This window comes from Pagrus major, chromosome 6 (assembly GCF_040436345.1).
Source record: "Pagrus major chromosome 6, Pma_NU_1.0".
Taxonomy (NCBI): Eukaryota; Metazoa; Chordata; class Actinopteri; order Spariformes; family Sparidae; genus Pagrus; species Pagrus major.
The window spans coordinates 1,526,056-1,549,379 of record NC_133220.1 but is presented as its reverse complement, the minus strand read 5'-3'; the positions used below and the strand labels follow the sequence as shown (position 1 = coordinate 1,549,379).

The 23,324-nt window shown below is 41.4% G+C and overlaps 1 protein-coding gene across 1 annotated transcript in view; it reads right to left on the bottom strand.

Moving 5' to 3' along the window:
• The window catches only part of pcbp4 (poly(rC) binding protein 4), a 56,840-nt gene extending 33,857 nt beyond the window's left edge, over positions 1-22,983 (bottom strand). Inside the window, exons 1-6 of the mRNA XM_073468648.1 lie at positions 22,901-22,983; positions 21,329-21,352; positions 18,356-18,388; positions 9,799-9,915; positions 1,362-1,493; positions 366-494 (exon numbers count right to left, since the gene is read on the bottom strand). Of these exons, the coding sequence (XP_073324749.1) occupies positions 366-494; positions 1,362-1,493; positions 9,799-9,915; positions 18,356-18,388; positions 21,329-21,352; positions 22,901-22,975 (510 nt within the window). The 5' untranslated portion in view covers positions 22,976-22,983. The remainder of the gene's footprint in view (positions 1-365; positions 495-1,361; positions 1,494-9,798; positions 9,916-18,355; positions 18,389-21,328; positions 21,353-22,900) is intronic.
• Positions 22,984-23,324: the final 341 nt, after the last annotated feature.

Here is a 23,324-nt window from a genome sequence, read left to right as displayed (position 1 = left end):
TGAGAACAGTTCTTATTTTGCTCATTTGCACCTCTCAGGATCAAATCTGTGCATATTTACGTTTGATGAATGAGATCCTTTGTCTGATGAAGACTTCTGTGAAATGTTGTTTCCTAAAATAGTTTGAGAGCTTCGATCACAGAGTGCAGATCCTTTGTCTTTTTCTGTTGTCATACCAACAGCAAGTCCAGCTTCTGGAGGCTGAGCTGATCATATTTCATTATTTTCATTTTCAAACGCACAGCCAATTAAATGGCTATTCATTCATTTATTTATTTATTTATCAAGAGATTATTCTGCTGCCTGATGTGATGAAGATCTATGTAACGACTGGGACGCACACTTCCTCCCTCATTGATACACACCTCGAGGATCACAGTGCAGATGAGTTTCACACACTGGATGATGGCGTCCTGGCTCCCTGATATCGTCACCTCTCTCTCTGTGGAGTTGGGGAGGAGGTCACCTGCCACCTGCACCTGGGCACCTGTCGTCTGCGCGCACACACACACAGACAGACACACACACACACACACACACACACACGCACACACGCACACACGCACACACACGCACACAAACAGAGCAGTTATTCTCTACCTGCCTGAGAACATAACGTGAGTGGAGCTGAGCAGAAAACACGCTGTCAGACACTAAAAAGCTGCAGGGAAACAGCGCAGAGCGTGTGCGAGCTGCACGCTCTGACAGGAATTATGAGCTGCGAGAACATTTGTGGTTTTGTTCATAATTCATAAGGTCATGCGTCAGATCACGTATTAATAGACGCGATGAATCGAGCCAAGTTGAGACAGCCAGTCAGAGTGAATGAGCGTGAATTTAAAGTCGTGGTTTTATGGTGTTTAACAAATATCCCGCAGCCTTCCTCTCGCCACATTAAATAATTCTCAAGTTCGAATACATCTGGAATTTATTCATTTAATATTTGGCTGCTTCAGACCTCAGTTAGTTAACTATGTTGCTATGGAAACAAGCATATAAGAGATGACGGTCAGATCTGACACTTAACATTCAGCTTTATGTGCGATTTAACCGAGGAGCCGCCTTTGTGAAGTTTTCAAGGTCTTATTTCACACTGCGGTTCTCTTCCTGTTGTCGTTCGCTCCGTGTATTTTAAATCTGAAGAGGAAAACTCCTGTGAAGAGGATTTGTGTGGGAACATTTTGATTCTTTCCACAAGGTTTCAGTCTGACGAGCATCCAGAGGGAGTCGAAGATATTTGTCATGAATTATCTAAACATGGGAACTCATCAGTGGTCGTTTATGATTCCTCCTGTCGGCTGGATGACCTGTGACTCAAGTACAACATCTATTTAATATATAACATACTGTCAAACACTCACCTCTCTGATCTCCTTGATCTTAGAGCCACCCTTGCCGATGAGAGAGCCGCACTGGCTGGCCGGGATGACCAACCTCAAGGTGACCGGAGGCTTACTGGTCACCGTGCCGTTAGCTACCAACGCTGCCAGGTCCTGAGAGAGAGAGAGACATCCGTGGTTACACAGACAATACTTCTTCAATCTGACTGAAATCATTTTGATTAGAGATTCAAACTTAACCGTTTACATGAACGCTCAATAGAGTGAAGTGATAACGTGCTGACATGCTTCAAAGCAATTAAACAGCAGTGTTGGGGGTAAATTACAGGCTGGACACACTGGATGCCTGTGTACTGCGTGGCGGCCGTGTTACTCGCATCACTCTTCGTTGCAGCTGCAGCGCGGCTGCTGCCTGCCCTATCTGTTTACAGACTTTGATAATTATCAATAAATATGATGACGTGATTTTCCTTAACAAAAAGAAAAAAGAAGTGAGAGTGAAAGAAAGTGTGCACAGGAAAGAAACTGCCCTTTCACCTGTTGTGTGTATTGTTTTCATTCTACATGAACAGACATTAAAACACTGGTATGATGTCCATATGACCGTCTACAGGTCGTTTTTTGCTGAGAACTGCGTGTGTCGCGGTAGAAATAGGCGAGACTCCGAATCTCTAGATGACGCGACGCAGCAGCCTCACATGATTAGTTTTTTACCGCCTCATCACCAGACTGAGATCCACGCATCACTCTTACACACAGAGGGACGGGCAGCAGTGCGGTCAGACAGAGCTGTTGATGGACAGAGGATTGTAAAACATGTCCGAAAAGGAGCAGGAAGAAGTTAACACTTATATAATCCTAGCCCTTCTCCACAACTAAGTAATCAATCATAATCAATTTACTTCCTGACAAGTCTGCCTGAAGACGTACAATAAATGCTGATGGCTGACGTGAGACTCGTTCTGTCCCACTCTGTTGTTTAGTTTAATGGATAACATCTGCTGCTGTGAGCTGTGAGGGATTAGCTCAGGAACATCTGAGCTACAAGAGTTTTAGGACAGCAAACCACATTTCATATTAAACAAATAGCAATTATTATGTTTGCTTTCATTGTAACTTCTCTTCTCTGACTGTATCTCAGTCATAATTAATCAGTTTGTATATTTGGATTCTGAAGGTCCACCGGTGGTCAACACGACTTATTTGTTGTGACATTCATGTTTGTTCAGCTGAGAATCAGTTCAGACTTTGATTTGTAAAATCAACATTCGTTTTATAAAAACACACCTTTGAATCGAGGAAGTCATCAGTGAACCTTCTCAGTTGAATTGCGTTGCTAGGAAACAGCTCAGCCACAAGTTTATCTGTTCAGTTATTAATATTAGCAAATATTTCAACCAGAGAAATGAATGCACTCTTTTAGATCAGTGACATTAACCGGGCGGAGGACAAAAGAACAAAAACATGAGCTCAAAAACAAGTGACAGGCAGGAAGTTCAGTACAGACGGATTTCGTCGTCTCCACACTGGGATTATGAATTCACAGAGAAACAAAAGGACAAAGTGCAGGATGAGAATAGCAGCAGTGAAACCGTATTAATGCAAAAGCTTCAGAGAACCGTTTCTCTTCAGCTTCTTCTCCCTGATCCCTCTCCTGCTTCACAGTCTGACACTCATCCCTCACTCGCTCTTTACCGCGATTAAAACTCATGTTACTCGACACTCATCAAGTAGTTTACACGCTTCGTCTTTTAAAGCACTACAATCTTCATTTAAAGGACGTATCATTCATCAGTGAGCGATGAGTCTGAGTGCTGCAGTTCCTCTTTTTACTCTTAAAATATTTGGGCTCTCTGGTGGAGTGAAGGGAGGCAGCGGTGAGGTTTTAATCGTCTTTTTATGTGTCCACAAATCGTCAGCTCTTTTCAGCTTTGTACTTCTACATCTTTCAGAAATCCACTCGTGTTCTTTGTGGTTTATTAAAAGTAAGAATCAGGAAAAAAAAAAATTCAAAACCACATTTTGAGATATGTTTTTGGACAATATTCTGACTTTTAGCTTTTTGGATTTCTGACATCTGCAAATTTAAAAATGTGCATAAAAACAAGATGGCTCAGCCTCTGACATCTCTCTCTTCCTCTTTCACTCTTCTCTCAACACATTTTCTTCAAACAAAAAAGGAAAAAGGGAGGAAGGAAGGAAAATCTGCAGATTGGGATATAATGTCAGCAGTTAACGTTTAACATTAACCACAGATGTGTCCAAGGTTGATACCCAACGAGGCACATCACGTTCACATTATATGCTTATTAGCCACCTTCCACATCAGGGGGTGGAGGGGACAGTTTTTATGGTGAACAAAACAGGTATTTTAGGCAGAACCGTGATGTTTTCTAACCCTGACCAAGTGGTTTTTGTGCCTAAACCTAACCAGAGCATCAGTGCAGCGTAGTGACGAGAGAGAAACAGAAAAATCAGCCTAAACAAACAAAGTTGCAACGTTGAGAAACATTAATTTTGAACTTATCTGTGGCGATTCGATTGTAACGCTTCAGCCGGGCTTAACATTTGGATCTGATGTGATATTTTGTTCATATTTCCAATCAGGTTTTTTTAAATATGCAAATCTAAAATGTGAATTAGCCTTGCACCCACGTCTCTCTCTTCATCTTTCCCTCTTTTTAAAAACCCTTTCAACACATTTACTTTCAACACACAACAAAGACAATCTACAGATTGAGCAGGTCAGACAGGAGACATCTCATCCAGCACAGTAAAGAAATGAATACAATTAAAGAAGGACAGTAAAGACTCGCTCTCTCTCTCTGTTAGGTCGCTGCAGGTTGGCGTTGATTGAACAGACAACCTCAACACTCGTCTGTCATTCCTTTATTTCTGATGCAGATCACAGACTATATTTGCTCTGGTCAAACGTCTGTCTCGCTCTCTCTGACCTTGACTTTCTCTCTGTTTCAACATCTGTGTCTTTCCCCACACACATCCTCCTCCTCCTCTTCCTCTTCCTCTTCCTCCTCCCCCTCCTCCTCCTCCACCTCCTCTTCCTCCACCTCCTCTTCCTCCTCCTCCTCCTCCTCCCCCTCCTCCTCCTCCTCCTCCTCCTCCTCCTCCTCTCTCTCTCATACTGTCAGTTGTGGTCGATGTAATTTGATGAATACGCAGCGTTCGCATCAGGATACAAGGAGAATACAGCCTGAGTGCTCCAAATGCTCCAAATGCTCACAAACAACCTGAGACTTCAAGGTGAATTGTACGAGGCTTCATGTTGAACAGAGCATCCGAACAGTTTTCAGTAAGTGACGTCATGAGACTGCTGCATCCTGCGTGTTAAACACAGAAGAACTGATTTAGGATGAAACCTGCGAGTCAGTTTGAGTCCAACTTCTCAAAGGAACTCCCAAACTCAAACTGGTCCATGGATGTCCGTCTGTAACCCTCCCAGAGCTCCACAGTGGATCAAAAGCTATATGAAGAAAACATCCTGTGGTTCCTGTTTAAATCAGTCTGAGCTGAGTCTTCATCACACGGCTTCATCTGAGGCCGAACACCAGCGCTCTGCTTCACCTCTCTCTAACCTCCGCCTCTCCTCTCACCCGTCTCCACCCCTCGACTCTACTCTGTTCCTCCATCTCCTCAAACTGCTGTTCTTTATCGTCCATTAGTCTGAAAAGGCTTCTCTCATCCTCGCTCGTTTTTAATTGCGTCTCCTCTTTCCCCTTCAGCAGCTCCTTCCGTCTTCTTCCTTTTATTTTTTCATACCATCTCCCCCCTTTGGCAGCTTAAAGCCCCTTTTTCTCTCTGTATCGCTGAATCTCCCCCTCTCCACTCTTTCTTTAAGACTCTCTCCCTCTCACTCTCTTTAATTAACTCAGGTAATAAATAGCAGCCTGAATCACCTGTTCCTAATGCAATTGGTTCTATCAATTAGGCCGAGTTGGACTTGTGGCCTCGTTGCGTCTCAAATGTAAATAGCAGCCCTGCGCTTGTCTGGGCTGCCAATCAGACCAACGTGATGTGAATACATGACCGCCTCCCTCTGTAGGAACAGCCAGAACATATTTATTTATATCATCATATCATGCAGGATTCTTTTTTTCTTGTTTTTTGTGTTTCTCGTCACAGTAATTGACAGCTGATGCCGTCCCACACATGCACAAACTGCTTCATGATGCCGGCTGAAAGCTCAACTGTGGAAAATGTTTTGTAAAATCTGATTTTTTTGATCCTGGTTATGACGATTTTGAACATACATGTTTTTCTGCAGGAGGCTGATGTTGTGTGTTTTATGTCTACTGATGCCCAGTGTGAGGTAGTCGTGTGTGTAGCTTTGGGTGAGAAAGATGTTTGAGGGTTTATTTTCAACACTGCTGGCTGCTCAACTCCCCGGTGTTTCTGTGGATAAATAAAACCAGATTTTCCATCTATATTTACTCTGCAGCGGAGAGTTCGTAGCCATAAACAAGATGTGAAACGACTACAAGTTCTGATGTTTTCTCTGTTTCCATCTCAGTCCGACTCTCTCCGTCCTCGGTCTTTCCCATCTGTCCTCTCATTACACATTTTCTTTAATCCTCTGCGCTCCTATTTTTTAATGCAAGTACGTCGATGTTTTCAGTTTCTCTTGTCTGTATTGCCGGCTCCATTTTGTTTCATCTTTCCTTTCTTCTCTCTCTCATCTGACAGCAATTATCCTCAAGTTTTCTCCGCATTCTCTCACAATTTCTCTGTTTTTGCCTTCACTGCTATGACCACACGACCAGCACCAGGTTACGCAGGATGTTGGACGATTTGTTTGTTCTGTAACTAATAATTATTTTTTACTATCAATTAATATTCCAGGTATTTTCTTGATTATCAAAAAAGCAAAAATAGTCCATTACAACTTCCTGAAACTCACTGTGACATCTTCAAATCTTTACATTTCTTTTAAATCCAGATGTATTCCACTTGTTAACATATTGACGGGCTGAACTTATCCACAAGACGGGTCTTGATCATGTGGATTGCCTCAGAATCTTTGGTTCTGTTCTGCTGCTGATAATTATTTTAATTACAAATAATATTCCAGTTATTGTCTTGATTATCAAAAAATTAAAAATGTTCATTACACCTTGTCATCACACAAAACTTGAAAAATAACTCAAAATAGTTGCTAAATATTTTCCTTGTGATCAACTAATTGATTTATCGACTAACGATTCCAGCTCTTTAATTAATCTACATACTGTAGTAACCTGGGCCTTAAACTGTGCAGCCGGTTCACTAGTCAGGCTTTCTTTGCGTGAGCTGGCTCGACAAAACCTTCAGATGCAGATGCCAATTTTCCAGACTTTTGTTTTTTAACAGTTATTTTTTTGTCACTTTTTTGTCATTTATCACTGAAACGTGTATCACCTATGATGAAAATAAATGTATGTAGAAGAAAGCACTGATTTTGGATTAAATATCAGCTTTTGAGACGATCTCTGCCCACAACATCCAACCTGACCAGCCGGACCGCCCCAGGGAGGAGAGGGAGAGGTCCAGTATGGATCCAGATTGGATTTCAAGGCTGCTCCTGGCTAACGTCCGGTCCGAGGGAATGGATGAAATTGGACTCAACAACGTGAAATCAGAGACCGTTGTGTCCACATCGTCACAGAGACCTGTCTCCACCACGACATCAGAACAAGCTGCTGCACTCGGACCGTGTTCTGACCGACAGAGCGCAGGACTACAGCTGGACGAGGAGAGTTGGACTCTGTGTTTGCATCATTGATGCTTGGTGCTCACACACGGTCAAAGTTGATGTCATCATCAGCATCTTGTTGCTGTAAATAAACGTTATATGTTCCTATAGCGTCAGACTTTCATCTTGTTATGTGCTGTGTTGCATCATGACAAATAAATCATCTTGAACCTTTAGGTCGTTCACTAATAAACTAATTTGTGTTATTGATGTCAGTTATATTTGGTCAGGCCTCGATGCTGCATGAACTATTAAACTTTCCAATTATTCCTTTAAATCTGACAGTTGAGAACAGATGGTTGACTTCTGCACACCTGACAGATGAGATGCGTGTCCTGAGTGACGGCTGCCTCCTCGACGTGACGCTGACGATGTCGTGTTTTGTGAAAACTTCAGTCTTTGCTTCTCTCGCGGCCCTGCAGCTGGTTGGATTGTGTGTTGTACTGATGAACACCTTTATAGCACTTATGATTGATGCTACACACTCTCTCTCATTACACTCCCTGTTTAATCCTCTGAACACACTTTTCCTACTTCTTTCTTATAATCTCATTAACTTTATACAGCACCTACTCTCTCCTCATCTCTGCATCTCCACCTGTATTCTCATTTTCCCGACTCTTTCTTTAAACCCTTATTCTCCCATCTCTCGTGTGCCCTCTTCATCTTATTTCCCTTCATCTCTCACATTCCTCATTTCATATATATATATTTTTATAATCCTTCAGCAACCCGTCTACCACTCTCTAAATCTCCGTCCACACTCTCTGCCTCTATCCACTCCTCCTCCTCACATCTTACTTCCATCTCGTTTTCTTCCATTAGGATCACTACGATTTAAATACCAGCTGCTCGGATTTAATTTCTCAGCACGCGACGTGTTCTTAAACGTCAGCGAGACACTTCAATCCTCCACAGCCAAAACCACTTTGGTGTAATTCGGCCCACATGGAGCCAAACTAATTCTCTTTAAGTAAATCATCAAATTTCATTTTAATTTTTTCTTCCAATTTAGCTTTGACCCAGTTATTGGAAAGTATTCCAGATGTATTTTGAATCATGTTAAACAAATTTCTTTAAATATTTCATATCTTTGGAAATGTTGGGATCTTTACGAGAGATTACAAATAAAGTTATGTGATGATGTGGGTTTGAAGAATGTTTGGCTGCACAGCACGAGTCTGTATGAACTGGCTCACCAGCAGGGCGCCGCTTTTTAAAAAAGGGTTTGTAAGATTTCACTTTGTGTCGACATCAAGAACTCATTTTCTAGTGGTTTAATTCACATCCTTGAGCAAGGAGTGTATTTAAACACACATCACATGAACAGCTCTACAATAAAGACTTGGAAACCTGATACTATTATTACTGTTAGACTTGTTATGGTCGGAAAACATTGTTGTTTCCATTAAATATTGAAAATTAATTCAACTTAAGTTGAATATTCTTAAGATTTCCATAAAATCCAACACTGTTTTTGATCATATTGCTCCTCACAGCCTCCAGCTCTGAAGGAGAGAGTCGAGTACAGATCCGGACCTTCTGAAGGAATAAACACCGTTTATCGATGGGAGGAGAGCTCACAGATGAAAAAAGTGGATTTATCTTCACTCCTGTTCATCAACCTGACTGCAGCAGTGATCTGGAGGTGACCTCCATTGTCGGGTGTTTCTGTTCTGTAATGTTGACTGCTGACTGGAGCTGGAGGGGAAATGTACTTTACTTCATGAACGTAATGTTACAGAGAGGAGAGAGAGAACCAGAACCAGAACCAGAGTCTCTGCTGAGTGCTGACTTCACTCAGAGTTGAACTAAATTAAATACACAAGTGGTACACACATACACCCCTTGGTGCGAGCCGTTGCTTGCGAGCTTACTGCTAATGCACAGTAAAGCAATGTGACTGACTGTTTGGGATGAATCTACTCATCTACTCCTGTATAACCTGCACAAGTAGATGAGTAGATGAGTAGATGAGTGGATGTCCATAGGTTGCTTTTTAATCCATTTCTTTACAAAATAATCGTCAAGTTTTGTCTTAATTTTCTGTACACACAACATCTATTTCATGTCGGTCCTCTGTGGCTCTTCCTGAGGTTTCTTCCATCTTTTTTTCCCTGTGTAAAAGGTTTTGTTTTCAACATGGCAAGTTTTTCATTCTCACTCTAGTCGAGGGTCTAAGGACAGAGGATGTCGTTCACTGTACAGATTGTGATCGTGACTTTGGGCTTTATACACAAAATTGATTTGATTTGATACAAGAATACGGATATAAGAACAGATAACGGCTTCAATTTGTCGTGATCTCTTCTTGAGGAAATGTTTCAGTGTTTCACTCTCAGTTTAATGGAATAATGGAGGGAAGGAAAGAAGAAACGGAGACGGACAGATAGAGAGAGAGTGTGTTCATATCACATCCCTCTGAGAGACACACTTGTATGTGTGTGTGTGTGTGTGTGTGTGTGTGTGTGCGTGTTTGTGCTTGAGTGCACATCATGCTTGTATGAGTGTGTGTGTGAGGTCAGACAATCCCATTAGACATATAATAAAAGGCTCCCTGCCAGTGAGCAGCCATGTTGTAGAGGAAGTAAAGGTTAGGCACTTCAGTCAGAGCGGCTCGGGAATACCACTGGGAGCTCAGAGGTGTGTGTGTGTGTGTGTGTGTGTGTGTGTGTGTGTGTGCGTGTGTGTGTGTGTGTGTGTGGTATCCACCTCCTCCAGTTTGAACGTGATCATGGTGAAGGCTCTGAACACACAGTCTGTCTGCCCAGTGATGGTGATGATCCTCTCTGGACAGGAGCCCTCTGAGATGTTGATCCTCGCGCTGCTCTGTGGGTCCAGACAGAGATGGAGGAGCAGGGGGAGGGACAGGGAGGGAAGGGAGGGATTGTGGGAAATTATTTTGGAGGGAGGGAGGGAGGGGAAGAGGGAGGTAAGGAAAGGGGATGAGGGGATAATGCACGGGAGGGAAAATGAGGAAATCATCGGGAAGGAAGGGAGGCAAGCGAGGAGCAGAGTGGAGGTGAGTTACGACGGGAGGGAGGGAAGATGGAGGTTAATGGAGAGAGGAGGGGGGAGGGGAGGAACGGAGGAGAGAGAAAACACATTAGTGGGGGGGGAGGGATATGTGGGCCAAGAAAGAGAAGAGGAGGAGAACCACTTCCCCCACGCTGCTCCCTAAAGGAGATTCACCTGTGATGCAGGAGGAGAGAGGGATTACCAGGAGGCTGGAAGAGGAAGGAAGGAAGGAAGGAAGGAAGGAAGAAAGGAAGGAAGGAAGGAAGGAAGGAAGGGAAGGAGGCAAGCGGATGAGAAGAGCAATGCAGTAATTTGAGGTTTTTCAGGTAAGGAGGAAGAAGAGCAGAAGAGGAAATGGAAAGGTGGTGAGAAAATTGGGGGAGATTAGGGAGAGAAAGATTAAGATGACGAGGAGGAGGATGGAGGAAGATGTGATTCAAGCCCAGGAAATGGAGAGGAGAGGACAGGAGAGGAAAGAGAGTGGGTAGAGATTTATTAAAAAGGAAGAGGAGGAAGGGTAGGAGGAGGAAGAGCAGGAGAGGAGAGAGAGACAAGGTGGTGCAAATATTTGAGGAGAAATAAGAGGAGAAGGTGAAGATATAGAGAAGGTGCAGTAATAACCATACGAGGATGGATGGAGAGGATGGGTGTCAGGAGAAAATTGAAGTGTGAGTTAGGAGGAGTTAGATAAATAAGAATCAAAGCCTGGTGCTGAATTTGTGGGAAACTCAACTGGTCCAAAAAAAAACAGGCTTATTTTCTCGTTCTTCTTTTTGTCTGACTTTCACCTTCCTCATGAAAAAAACATTTCCTTCTACTATTATAAATAACCATTTTATCTTAAGACGTAATAAAATCTGACTCTTCATTTTGGACTGCACTTAACCAAAACAAACAAGTCTTCAGAAATGACATCTTCTAAAAGAAAAAGAAGAGCACTGAAGTCTGAAACATCTAACGAACGAGCAAAATAATCACCCGTCCTCACCAGAAAAACAGAGTGTAGGTCGACTCTGAAAGCAGCTTATTACAACTAATATATATGTTTGTTGTGAGGCGGCGACCTCCAGTGGCCATAATTAACATGGCGGGAGCAAAGGAGGAAGTCAGGTGACGTGTTGTAAAGAGGGACAAAGTCCAGTGACACCAACAGTCAAGGTTGAAGCTTAAATTAAGGAACAAAAGTACTTATAAAAACTCAAACTGTGATCTTGTCCTAAACCAAACTAACCGCAGCTGCTTCACAGCTTTGACCATGTGATGACAAAGGTCCGACACACCTGGTACCCTGGGTCGATGGTGAAAGAGTAGTTATTAAATTATTAAAGCTTCTACCATCATCTGACACATCGTTCTGATCCAAATCATTAAACCTCGTGTCATGTGGCTCAATCGCCATGATCGGAACGAGCTCATCAATACAGAGATCAATTACAAAGACAGAGAGACAGAAAAGAAACGTCTGTTTCTCTCCAACTCACAGTTTCTTTAAACCTCGGGTCCTTTTTCTGAGTGTTGTGGATGGTGAAGTCAGCACTGTGTGTGTGTGTGTGTGTGTGTGTGTGTGTGTGTGTGTGTGTGTGTGTCACCGGGTGAATCACTGTCTTGCAGCAATCAGCCTTGTCTGTTTTACTTACAGCTGATCTCTCCATCACTGAACAACACACACAGCAAGGTTAGATAGACAGATGTGTGTGTGTGTGTGTGTGTGTGTGTGTGTGTGTGTGTGTGTGTGTGTGTGTGTGTGTGTGTGTGTGCGTGCAGCGGTTAGTAATAAAGCAATGATGAAATAATTCTCTCCCTCTCTCGCCATTTACTATCGACATAAAAATACATTAGCTGCCGCCTTCCTCTGCTCTGCTTCTGTCTATCTATACATCTGTCTCTCTATCTATACATCTATATCTATACATTGTTCCTTCCTTCCTTCCTTCCTTCCTTCCTTCCTTCCCTCCCCATCAGTTCATTAGTGTCTCTCTTTCTTTCATGATTCTCCCCCTCCATTACCACTCTCCTCACCCTTCATTCATCTCTCCCTCCCTTTTATCCTTTCATCTAATCAGTCTCATTTTCATTAATTTATCGATACGACCCCCCTTCAACCACTCATCTGTCTCACTGTCTTACAATCACTCCATCTATCATTCCCCATATCCTTCTGATCCTCCTACTTAACCCCTTTCCTATCATTACCCTCCCTCCCTCCCTCCCTCCTGTCCTTTCCTTCATCCCTCCGGTTTCCTCCTTCATTCGCTTCCTCTCTCTGTTAAATCCTTCCCTCCACCTCCTTTCTTCTGTATCTGTGTTACTTTTTCTTTTTTTTTTAAATGGAGGAAATTGATTTCAGTTTAGACTTTTGTGTTTCTGCTCCTCCTGGACTGACAGACAGCAAATTGAAGATAATGAGGGTAGACAAAATCGTGGAAACACCTGTGAAATCTAGAAAACACTACAAACAAACTACTGTTGGGAGCATCCTCCTGTAAAAATGATATTTTTTTTAAAAGAGGTGTTGCATTACGTTAACATTACATCACGTACATTGGACATGTGAGACTCAGTGACGTAGGACGGCATCCTGAATGGTTTTGTTCCAGTTGGATGAAAATTCTTGAGCTGTGTTTTTTTTTATGAGTGAACTTGGTAGATTTTATATGCTGTAATTGGAACAAAGGTAAAAGGCAACAGGACTTCATTCAGTCGTTGTAAAAAGTCAAACCTGAGTAAAAGATATCATGTTCAAATATGAGTTTGGTGAAAGTGAAAGTCACCTACATGAACAGTACCCAAGTATCTGATATTAGATGAACTTCAGTGTCAAAAGTACAAGTAAGAGTAATAATACGTATATTTTACATGCATGTGGATACTGTATATCTGCGGGTCGACAGATGACCTGCCTGGATGATTATCAGATCAGATTTTTCTGATAATCAGAATGTATTTCCTTTTTCTTTTTCTTCTCTTTTTTTATCCGATTGCGATAAAATAAATTAATTTATGTAATCTGAAAAGTAACTAGAAACTAAAGTTATCAAATAAATGTAGTGAGTAAAAGTACAATATTTACTTTACACTCCAGCCAAGGAAACTGTCCAGCACGTACCTTTGGACAGAGCCAGGTTAACTGTTCCAGTTCAGTGTATTTGCCAAAATATCAAACTTTTCTTTTGACGAAATACAATTAATCAGAACTCCTCTAACTCTTGCATCCAAACTGGTCAAGTTTCAGTAAAGACTGACACTGCATTACTTTTAGCTGCACACAGTCTTATCGTGACTGTAGTGGTGGTCTGTGGTTTCTGTCGAAGATGATATAAAATGTCTATTATAGTTTGTTTCTAGACTTTTTATTTTTGTTAATGAGAGATGCTAAAATGTGCTTTCAAGAAAACCTGCAGGTTTTACATCATCGTTACTTCATCTAGATTTCATATATTCAAACTGAGGCTGGAGCTAAATGTCACACAGCTGATTGTTTCACATTTAATAACACAGTGACACTTTGGATCAATCTTCTAAACTGACCCTGTTGGGCTCCTGTACGTGAGACTCCTTGTTGTTTTACTCTATCGTCTTCCTCCCCCCTCCTCCCCCCTCCTCCCCCTGCAGCAGTGTGCCGTCTTGTTGTTGCAGCGTGAGGCCGTTGTCTTCATTACTCTTCATTTGGAGCGGAGGAAGGATGGACGGCCACGTCATTCAACTGGATTACTCTGCTCTGTTCTGCTTTATTAGGGAGTCATGCTGCCAGGGTGTGTGTGTGTGTGTATGTGTGTGTGTGAGAGAGAGGCAGAGAGAGAGAGTGTGTGTGTGTGTGTGTGTGTGTGTGTTGGTGAATGGGTTTTTACATGCATTGTGTATAAAGTGTGTAAAGCTGCTATGAAGAGCTACAACCTGACATCAATGCTTTTATTGACTTGATAAAAAGGGACTTATTGTATGCAGTGTCCTCTCCTTGTGTGTGCAAATGTGTGTGTGTGTTTGTGCAAGTGTGTGTGTGTGTGTGTGTGTGTGTGAGAGAGACATTGGGTGATTCTGTGCCGAAAGCCTCTTGAAAAACCTGGCATTGTGTGGAAAACATGTAGCCTTGAAACACTGAATTTCACTTGCAGTTCATTAGAGAAGGTGAAAACGATGGTGTGTGTGTGTGTGTGTGTGTGTGTGTGTGTTTGATCCGTCAGTTTGCATAGCCAATGAGTGAGGAGTGAGGTAGCAGGTTGGGGAATAAAGAAGAGTAATGAGAGGAAGACGCAGCCTATGAATCCAGTGTAACTGTATATCCAGTGTTGTGTTGTGGTTTTGTCCTTGAGAAGCAAATATCTATTTAAATATTCATGTTTCTGCTCTGTGAGTTGAGGCTGTCACAGAGAAACGCTCGGGCGAAGACAATCTGTTTTCTTTTGGTCTTCTCTACCTTCTTCTCCGTCTCTTTATCTTCTCCTCCTGTTCGCTCCTTCACCCTAAATCTCCCCCTGTAGAGCTGATAACCTCGCTTAGTTTGAGATTTTTTAACAAGGTGATTATTTTATGAGGTTTTGAATGTGAGTTTGTTTTGATGTAGTCTGACTGAGTCTTAGTGGTTTAGTATTGAAGGGTAAGATCCTCAGTGGCCGCTTAATTAGGTGCATCTGCTCTTCAGTGCGCGGACGTGTTGTTATCATGAGGTTCAGCTGATGTTCAGACCAAACGGCTGCACGGGGAAGAAATGTGATCAAAAATATAATGATGCCGAAATCTGTGACTTTAAGTATTTTAATTACACGAGGTCCTGACCACATCACTGACCACCAAAATAAAAGCTCTAATCAAAATGTCTTCATGTTGTCGGTCAGTTTGCTCAATAAAGTAAACTTTTTGCTGGTGTTACTATGTTTCCCTGGAAATATGTGATGATCTGACTAATAACAGAAACAATCAGTCACATCAGTGGATTCATACATGAAACCTAGTTTACTACTCCAGCAAGTAGTCCGAGCCGTAGTTACAACCTGGCAGCAGAGACGATGTCTAGTCCTCGTTGAGTCAGACTTGAGCTGACGTTAATGCTTCTAGAGATCGTGGGATTTCTCAAACTGAATAACATAAAAACACAAAACTGCTTAGGGAGCTCAGTCTTGTTAGAACTAAGATATCTACTGAAAAATACAAATTTAAGGTGCCGCAGCTGGAAGACTTCACGTATTATTAAGCTCTGTGTTCTCTGTTACAGCTGATGGAGGATGCAGGAGCGTCTAACATCAACGCTGAACAGTTTCCATCTGATCCAAACGTTTCCATTAACTCTGTAAAGTCCAGGTTTTAGCTAATGAAATCTTTGTTTGAGTTTAAACTTTAAAAACCAACATTTTTACCGTGATCACAAACTATGGAGGCACGCACCTGCAACAAAGCACCAGAGAGTTAATTTAATAAAAAAATAAGACAAACTCATTTAATCTGCAGACTCACTTATATAGTTATAGTATAGTTTATACTCATAGTATTTATCTTATAGTATTTATCTTATAGTATTTATCTTCGTTTAGCAGTGTGACCGAAACGATACATGTCGGCATGGTTTGACTAATTAAAATGCATCCGGTGCAACGTAGAGGACGACAAGCCGTGGCTGATTTGCAAATAACTGATCATAAACATATCTTAAATTAATGTATTTCACTTTGGTTATTCTGTCTCCTGTAATAAATCACACATCCAGTTAGTTCATTTATACACATCGACTCAACATGTGTTAACTGTTTCTTTATATTTAACTTACGTCACAAAATTAGATTGAAAATGTACATTTAATCAAAATACTTGAAGTCGAGTGTTTTATCCAATTCTTTGTATCTAGTCTGAGTGTTGATGAACAGCTTCAAATCAGCCAACACAAACTAAACTAAGCAGGCAGACGAACCAGAGTTAATGAATCAAACATGAAAGATTAAATGTGAAAGCATCTAAAATGTTACTTATATAATAATATACTGTTTGATATGACATGTTAAAGTATCACCATTCCATATCAGCAGGTCTTTTTCTTTGTCTTAAAACATAATAATCAGTTCTTCACGTCTCTGCTTTCATTCTGGAGGCCGACTGATAAACTCGGCTTGATTCAGGTTTTTTAAAATTTTTTGTGGCGTTTCGCAAGTTAACTCAAAATTCCCCCGACGGATGAACGGAAACGTAACTCCTGCCTCGCTCGCTCTGCCTCTTTTCTCTCTGCGTCTCTGGAGTGTTGATTCATGTGCAGTCATCCTCAAACTATCTCTCTGAGGACACACATTTCTAAAATAATTTCTCCCTGCAGAACGTGTTTGTGGGTTATTATTTAACATTTTTCCAGGCAAGCGTGGAAATAAACTGAGTAAATTTAGGCTCATTAAAACACAGTGGAGTATTGTTTTCTTGTTGAAACACACCGGAAGGAGCTCTGTGACCTATTTCAAGCCCAGTTTCATACTGTAGTTAATCTTTTCTCACATATTTGACTCCACTTCATGAGTTTGTGCACAGAGGCTTTTATTCTGCCGTCCTGTGCTGCAGGGACTCTGAAGTGCTTCTGCAACATAACAATAAGGATTTGGTGACATAACACCTCGTGTTTGTGTCTCCAGTGTAATATACATTACATACACACACATACTTGGAACTGATACATTTTTCTCTATCACAGTCTGACTTCCTGTGTTCATCTTCATGTTTGGACCGGGATTATCTCGGCTCTACAGTAGCTCTCCTCAGAGAAACACCACGTCTCTGCTGTCTTTAAACCTATAGATCAGTCTCTCTGGTATTCACGTCAGGTGTTGCATACATTAACACTGATGTGTGTTCTGTATTCAAAGAGATGAACGCAGAAACATTTGAAGTTATAGATCCACATGTTTAAGTATTCATTGAGCTGCAGCAGGCGAGCTGATTGCAAATGTAGGAGTAACAAAGAAACAGTCTGCGCAGGTAAAGATCAGAACCAGCGTACGTTTCATCTCCTGGTTTGGATTTAATTTGAGTCTTTTGATGAAAATGTTTGTTAGTTTTAGTCAAATATTTCATTTTTTGCTTTGTAGTCGACAAAAACTGAAAGAGATTTTAGGCGAGTCCTCATCAGTCGCTAGCCAAGCCAGGCGAGTGCTAGTCGGTCACATTAACGTAGCTCTCTGACCTTCTCTTCCTGACACTGACCAAGTGTTGTTTGTGCCTTGAATTTATCCGGACCATAAGCAAAGTGTTTTCACGTTTTAACCTAAAGAAATGTAAAGTTTCAACTTGTCTGTCTTTTGCAGAAACGTGCTGTTGATGTTGCCAACATTTATTCTGACAGTTGTTGTTCACATCCCTTCATTCATCCTGTAGTCATTCCTACTGACAGCAACACAAGAGAGAGACGACTGGGAGGAACATTTACATCTCATCTGTTGCTCTTGATGATATATTATCTTTCCTTTAATAAAATGTCAGCCTGCTCTCGGCTGTTTTGTCGCTGCTTCTCGTCTAATTTTCGGTGGGATTGAAAATGAATTTAGTCAATAAATCTTGTAGATTTTCCTTCGAAGAACCGGTTACATTACGTGACATTACTGATGGAGACACTTGTTAACTGGTCACACCGCACAGTGAACTTCTGTGTGTCTGAGGATGCCTGCAGGTTGTTAAATAAGACTTTAAAACAGTAATTAAACAGTCTTTCCTTCAATTTGTGTGTTTGTCTCACATTATCATTTATGTTGTATTTCATCGTAGCTCTCGTTTTCTAAAGCAGCTTTTTATGTTGTTTTAATCTCATTTCTGCTGCAGAAGAAGTCAACACATTTTTATTTTCACTCATCGAAAACAAAGGAGCAAATTCACGTCTGCCTCTCAGAGTCTTTGACTTCATCATGAGTACCGCTGTCATTTAAAAGCCCTCCGCTTCTCTTTCTTACTCTCTTTTTGTCTCACCATGTTTAACGTCTAAAAATAAGTGGATCTATATTCAGCGAGACATCTCTGAAGTCTCTGATAATGTGCAGCATAATTACAGCAGAAAAGCACTTACAGAATATATAATCATTTTGGATACAGTCGATATTCCTGCTGCTTTTATGTGTAATAATTAAACGGAGCTCATGCTTCCCGTTTCTCACAGTTTGTACAGCATTGCACTGCTTTCTGATTATGTTGTAATTATCAGCACATGTCAGCTGCATTTAAAGAGTTATCACGCATTAATAAGAGATAAGAGATGCGAGGCTCTGCAGGGTGGGGGTGGGTGACGGGGTCTTACCTCTTCTCGTATTCTCTTCACTGTTTCTCCTTTCTGTAGAGAAAACAAACACAAAGATGTTTTTTATGATGAATGACACTCAAGTCAACACGGTTTCATTAAAGTCACTAAAACATAAAATATAGATTTAACACAAGAGCGGCTACAACAACAACAACCTGTCCGGATTAGAAGCTTTGAGAATTAAACTTTATGTTGTTGTTAATCATGTGAAACAGTTTGAGATGGAGAACGAATAAAACGGATCAGTCGACGGTATAAGCAGCTGAGTTCAGTGATCAGTGATGACACTGTTAATCCTTCTCACAGAGTACAAGGCAGGTTTTCATTTGAACATTTCTCCCTGTATTCAAACAGAAGTGGAATGTAACAACTGTACTTAAGTAGATATTTCTGATATCTGAACTTTCTCCTCCTCACATTTTCAAAACAGGCTCGTTACTTTAGTTTTGATGCATTTGAGGTGAATTATGGATTATTGTTATTTGGCGTCATCGCCTTCCCAACATGTCGACCTATCAGAGCACATCACGCACGGCAGACGCAGCGAGACAAGACAAAGACGTAAGAAGACGTAAACAGACAGAGAGGGAGGCTGAATGGGGAGAAAAGGCGTGTTAGTGTCTCGTATCTGCAGAGATTTTCTTATTTTCTCTCTTTGTTGCTGCTCGGGACGCTTTACCAACCCAACATGTGGCTGTTTGACGTCCTGGGAATGAGACTCAACAATCAACTATCTTTGTGGTGCGTTCAGGAACAGCTGGGACAAATCCTACTGACTCTACCTTTAACTTTAATAGTCTTTGAATTATATTAATATGACGTGAGCTTCAGTTAGCTTTGACCACAAATGTCCTTCAGAGGGAGACTTTTTACTCTGATACTCTGAGTACATTTCAGAGCCTGTACTCGATTACTTTTACTGGAGTAAAGAAGTATCTGTCCTGGGAGAGGGATCGTCCTCTCTTCTTGAGGTTTCTTCTTCTTTGTTGGGAACTTTTTCCTGATCTGAATCGAGGTTCAAAGGACAGACGACCACTGTAAGGATCCCTGCAGCACTTTGTGATTTATATTAATATAAATGATATTTAGCAGCCAGCACTGCACATTCTTTCTCTCTCCCCAGATTGAGAGGTAATTTCTTCCTGTCTGTCAAACTTTTGATTTCAGGGGATGTTTTATTTCTGTCTCTGAGACAAATTATAAGGTTCTTTTCCAGGAAACTTCTCAAGAGATAATTTGAAATTTAACCCTTTAAAATAAAGGATCCCGAATCATTATAGATTTTTAACAGTTTGTGTGTTTTCTCTGGGGAGAAACTAACTGATATTGAACGAGAAGCGAGTGTTAGCTGGAAGATTGCAGGAGCGTCTGGAGAACTTCAGGTGAGGAAAATGAATCAACAGCCAGCGGGATGCCCCGGAGCGGCTGGAGCCTCTGATTGGCTGCTTACAGGTATCTGAGTCTAATGCTGCGAATATGACGCATGACTTTAAAAGTGTTCCTGTGGCGCATAAACATTAAAAACATATTACAGTATGAGTGTGATATGTTTGTAATATTTAACTTGGACTGGTGGAGGTTAAATATTATCTCTTTTTGACACCTGCCTCCGTCACATGAGCCTGTTTAAGCCAGATAGGAACATCAGTTCTGCTCCGCCGCCTGGCAGCCTTGTTTAAGACTAGAAGAAACCCTGGAGAGCAGCTCCTGTGGTGCGACTCCAGACTGACACGACCCGACTAGAAGTCGAACACAGTGATGTAATTTTCACGCCATCTTTAAGCCAGAGACTGTAAGCTAACAGACCACACAGTGTAAATGATGAGGCCGCTGGAAGAAATCAGCACCAATCACGGGTTAGTGCGTGTGCTGCGAGGGGCAGCGGTCATTATCACACTTCGCTCCGCTGTGATATATTTGGAAAAAATCCTACAGGGGTTTATTTAACACGTCCACAGTTAAATTGACTCGCGTCCCTGGAGAGCAGCTTCTCCTTCAGTAAGTAGAGATTGGAATGACACGGCCTGACTGGAAATTTTACACATTATTAATGCACATTTCATGCCAACTTTCTATCGTTGTAGTAGGATTATATTTAACGTTATCTTGAGCGGCATGCCAATTTTAGAAAACCAGTCTGAAGATGGGGAGGATTTTTAAATAGTTCACAGACTGGGAGGATTTTCTCATGACAGTATATGTATCTGTTTACTAATGCTGCAAAATATGATTACTTTAATTAATGACTATGAGGTAGTAATTTGATCTGTGCTGAACTCTGCAATAGAAATGATCCACCAGTGCCACACTGGTATTTTATTTTGAGTATCCTCAAACGCTTCATATCCCTAAAATCTGTACAGCTTAAGTTTACGGGTGAAGCAGGTTTATAAACCGTAATAAATGTTTAAAGTTCTGAAATTATGTCATAAATTTAAAAAATACAAAAGTCTCCACTCCACAACTTATTTGTACCATGTATATGTTTTAGTGTTTGATATCTGAGGACAAAGGCGTCTTGATATTTTCATCTGCAGTAGAAATATTTCCCAAGTGTCCACATTGTTATTTTTGTAGATTATCTTTGAATGCTCAATATGCTACACACAAAACAACAAAATGTGCACAAATCTTCAGACAACTATCATCCTGCTTTGCCGCTCCGCTCCCGCCACTCCACACACTGTCACGACGTTTTGCACCTCACGTAACGTAATGACATCATCATGAGTGAACGGACTGCTCAGGTGGAAAACAGAGGCCTTTAAATTTCTGCAGCAACTATTCTGGTTTTTATTTCAGATCTCTTTAAACAGGATCAACAACGATCCTCCACCCGCTGGAGGTCCATGTTCATCGGGTTGATTTGGTTCCGATATAAAACCCATAAGAGTAACTCCCGACACACCAAAAAGTATTCAGTTTGGTCTTTTACATTATAGAAGGAAAAGGTATAAAAACACAACTCACCTTGCCGATGATGCTTCCTACTTCCTGTGGAGAAAACAAACAGAAAATGTTATTTTCCATCCTCAGAGGACGGACAGACACACAAACGTTCTGGACCGCCGTTCAGGAACTCTCCTCTGTCTTTAAAAACAAAGTCAGTACTTTGACGGCACTTCACAGCCCAGAATCTGAGTGCTGGGTAGGCAAATTTGCACAGGATGGTGAAAGTGGCTGAAAAGACTTTTATGCTTTCGTTATTCAATTTTCCCCTGAAATATGATGGAAAATAAACAGAATCAGATGTAGTTTACAGAAGGCAGTTAGTTGTGTTATTGGTTTTCTTCATTGTCACATTTTGGTGTTTTAGTTGACGGGTGAAGCAGCAGAACGCTCCGTCGCTGTGACAACAGAAACACCAAAACTGTCACCAAGAAAAGACGAAGAAGAAAACAGCACGAGAGAACCAAACATGTTTTTAAACTAGTTGAACGTGCACGGCATTGATATCCAACAAAATACTGCACATGTAGTTTATATTGGATTTTAAATGAAAGAAAAGTCAGTGAAGTTTACTGTAAGTGGAGACGCTACAGGTGAAAGTATTATTTTTTCATGCACTGGTCGATTCTGAGAGTTTTGCTTCCATAACATGTTTTTCTTTCAGACTCGTGTAAAGAAAATGTACAACATACATATTAAGGTGTTTGTTTTAGTTCAGATTTCTGTTCTGGACATTTATCCAAAGTGGTGCATATTTAATTTGATAGACTCAACTTTATATTTAAATATAAAATATCAGAAAACTAACTAACTTAATGTAGTAACCAACTGGGGGAGTTCGTGGTGATGTCAATGAGTTAAATTTTTACCTCACTCAAGACTCTAAAAATGTCTAAAAAACAAACCTTCCAGTTTTATCTATATTTATCTATATCTCTATATTCTGAAAGTTTTATTACTTTTTTTTTTTTACCCTTTTCACCTGCGCTGTCTCCCCTTGAAGGATCAGGCTGGCATTTGAATTTTTCCAACTGTCAACAAATCCACATTGTGTTCGTCTCTTAAAGTCTGAAGTCTCGTCTATAAAACCTGCCCACTCTGTCTGTGGCTCCGGGCCCATCGGTTCTGACTGAAGAAGGAAATTTCATTAGTTTAAAAGTAAAATCCCAAAACCGCCGCTCGCTGTCGTCTTTGCCAAACAAACAGGAGGAAATGGTTCACAGTGTATCCATATTGACTACTTTCTTACCCCGTCTGTCCACTGGAGATGTAAATCTTTAAGCACTTATCAGAAGTGTACGGTTACAGTGTTTTCTTCCTAAAACAGCTGGTTGGTGAAGGTATAAGAAACAGTGCATTTGTTGGAGACTATTTTCAGCTGCAGAGTGTTTGTGGCAGCAGGACGGTGTGTGTGTGTGTGTGTGTGTGTGGGATTGAGTCACTCAGTGCAACACTGCGGCTCACTGATGTGTTTTAATAGTTTCTGGACAACACTGGAGCTCTGTGGAGGTTTGCTTTTGGTATTTTTGTGGGATTTATTGGCAATAATGGAAAATATTAAACATTTCCAGCCGTGCTGTGAGTATCTCTCACCTTTCCGTGCATGAGGAGGCGCAGTGTGAGCGTGACTCCCATGGCCCCGTCTCCAAACTCCTGTTCACAGCTCATGGTAGTGGTGGTGGTGTGGTGGGTGGAGGTGTGGGTGGACTCTGCCGCTGGGAGACGCATGAAGGTCCGAGGCCCCGAGGCGTATGGAGCTGTCCAGAACACCACAGAGAACCCTTTGGAGAACCCGGCGAGGAACCCTTGGAGAGTCCTGGAGCTGTGGGAGGGGTGAGGGGAGGTTGGGTTCGGGGGGTGGACGGGTGGATGGTGCAGGAGTTGGTGTTTGGGGCGGGTTTGATCCTTGATGCTGTTTCTTTCAACTCTGGAAAAGACAAAGAAGAGACACATGAATGTAAAACTGCACATTATCTTCCTTATAACAGCTTTATTTGATCCATATGTGAAGTGAAGT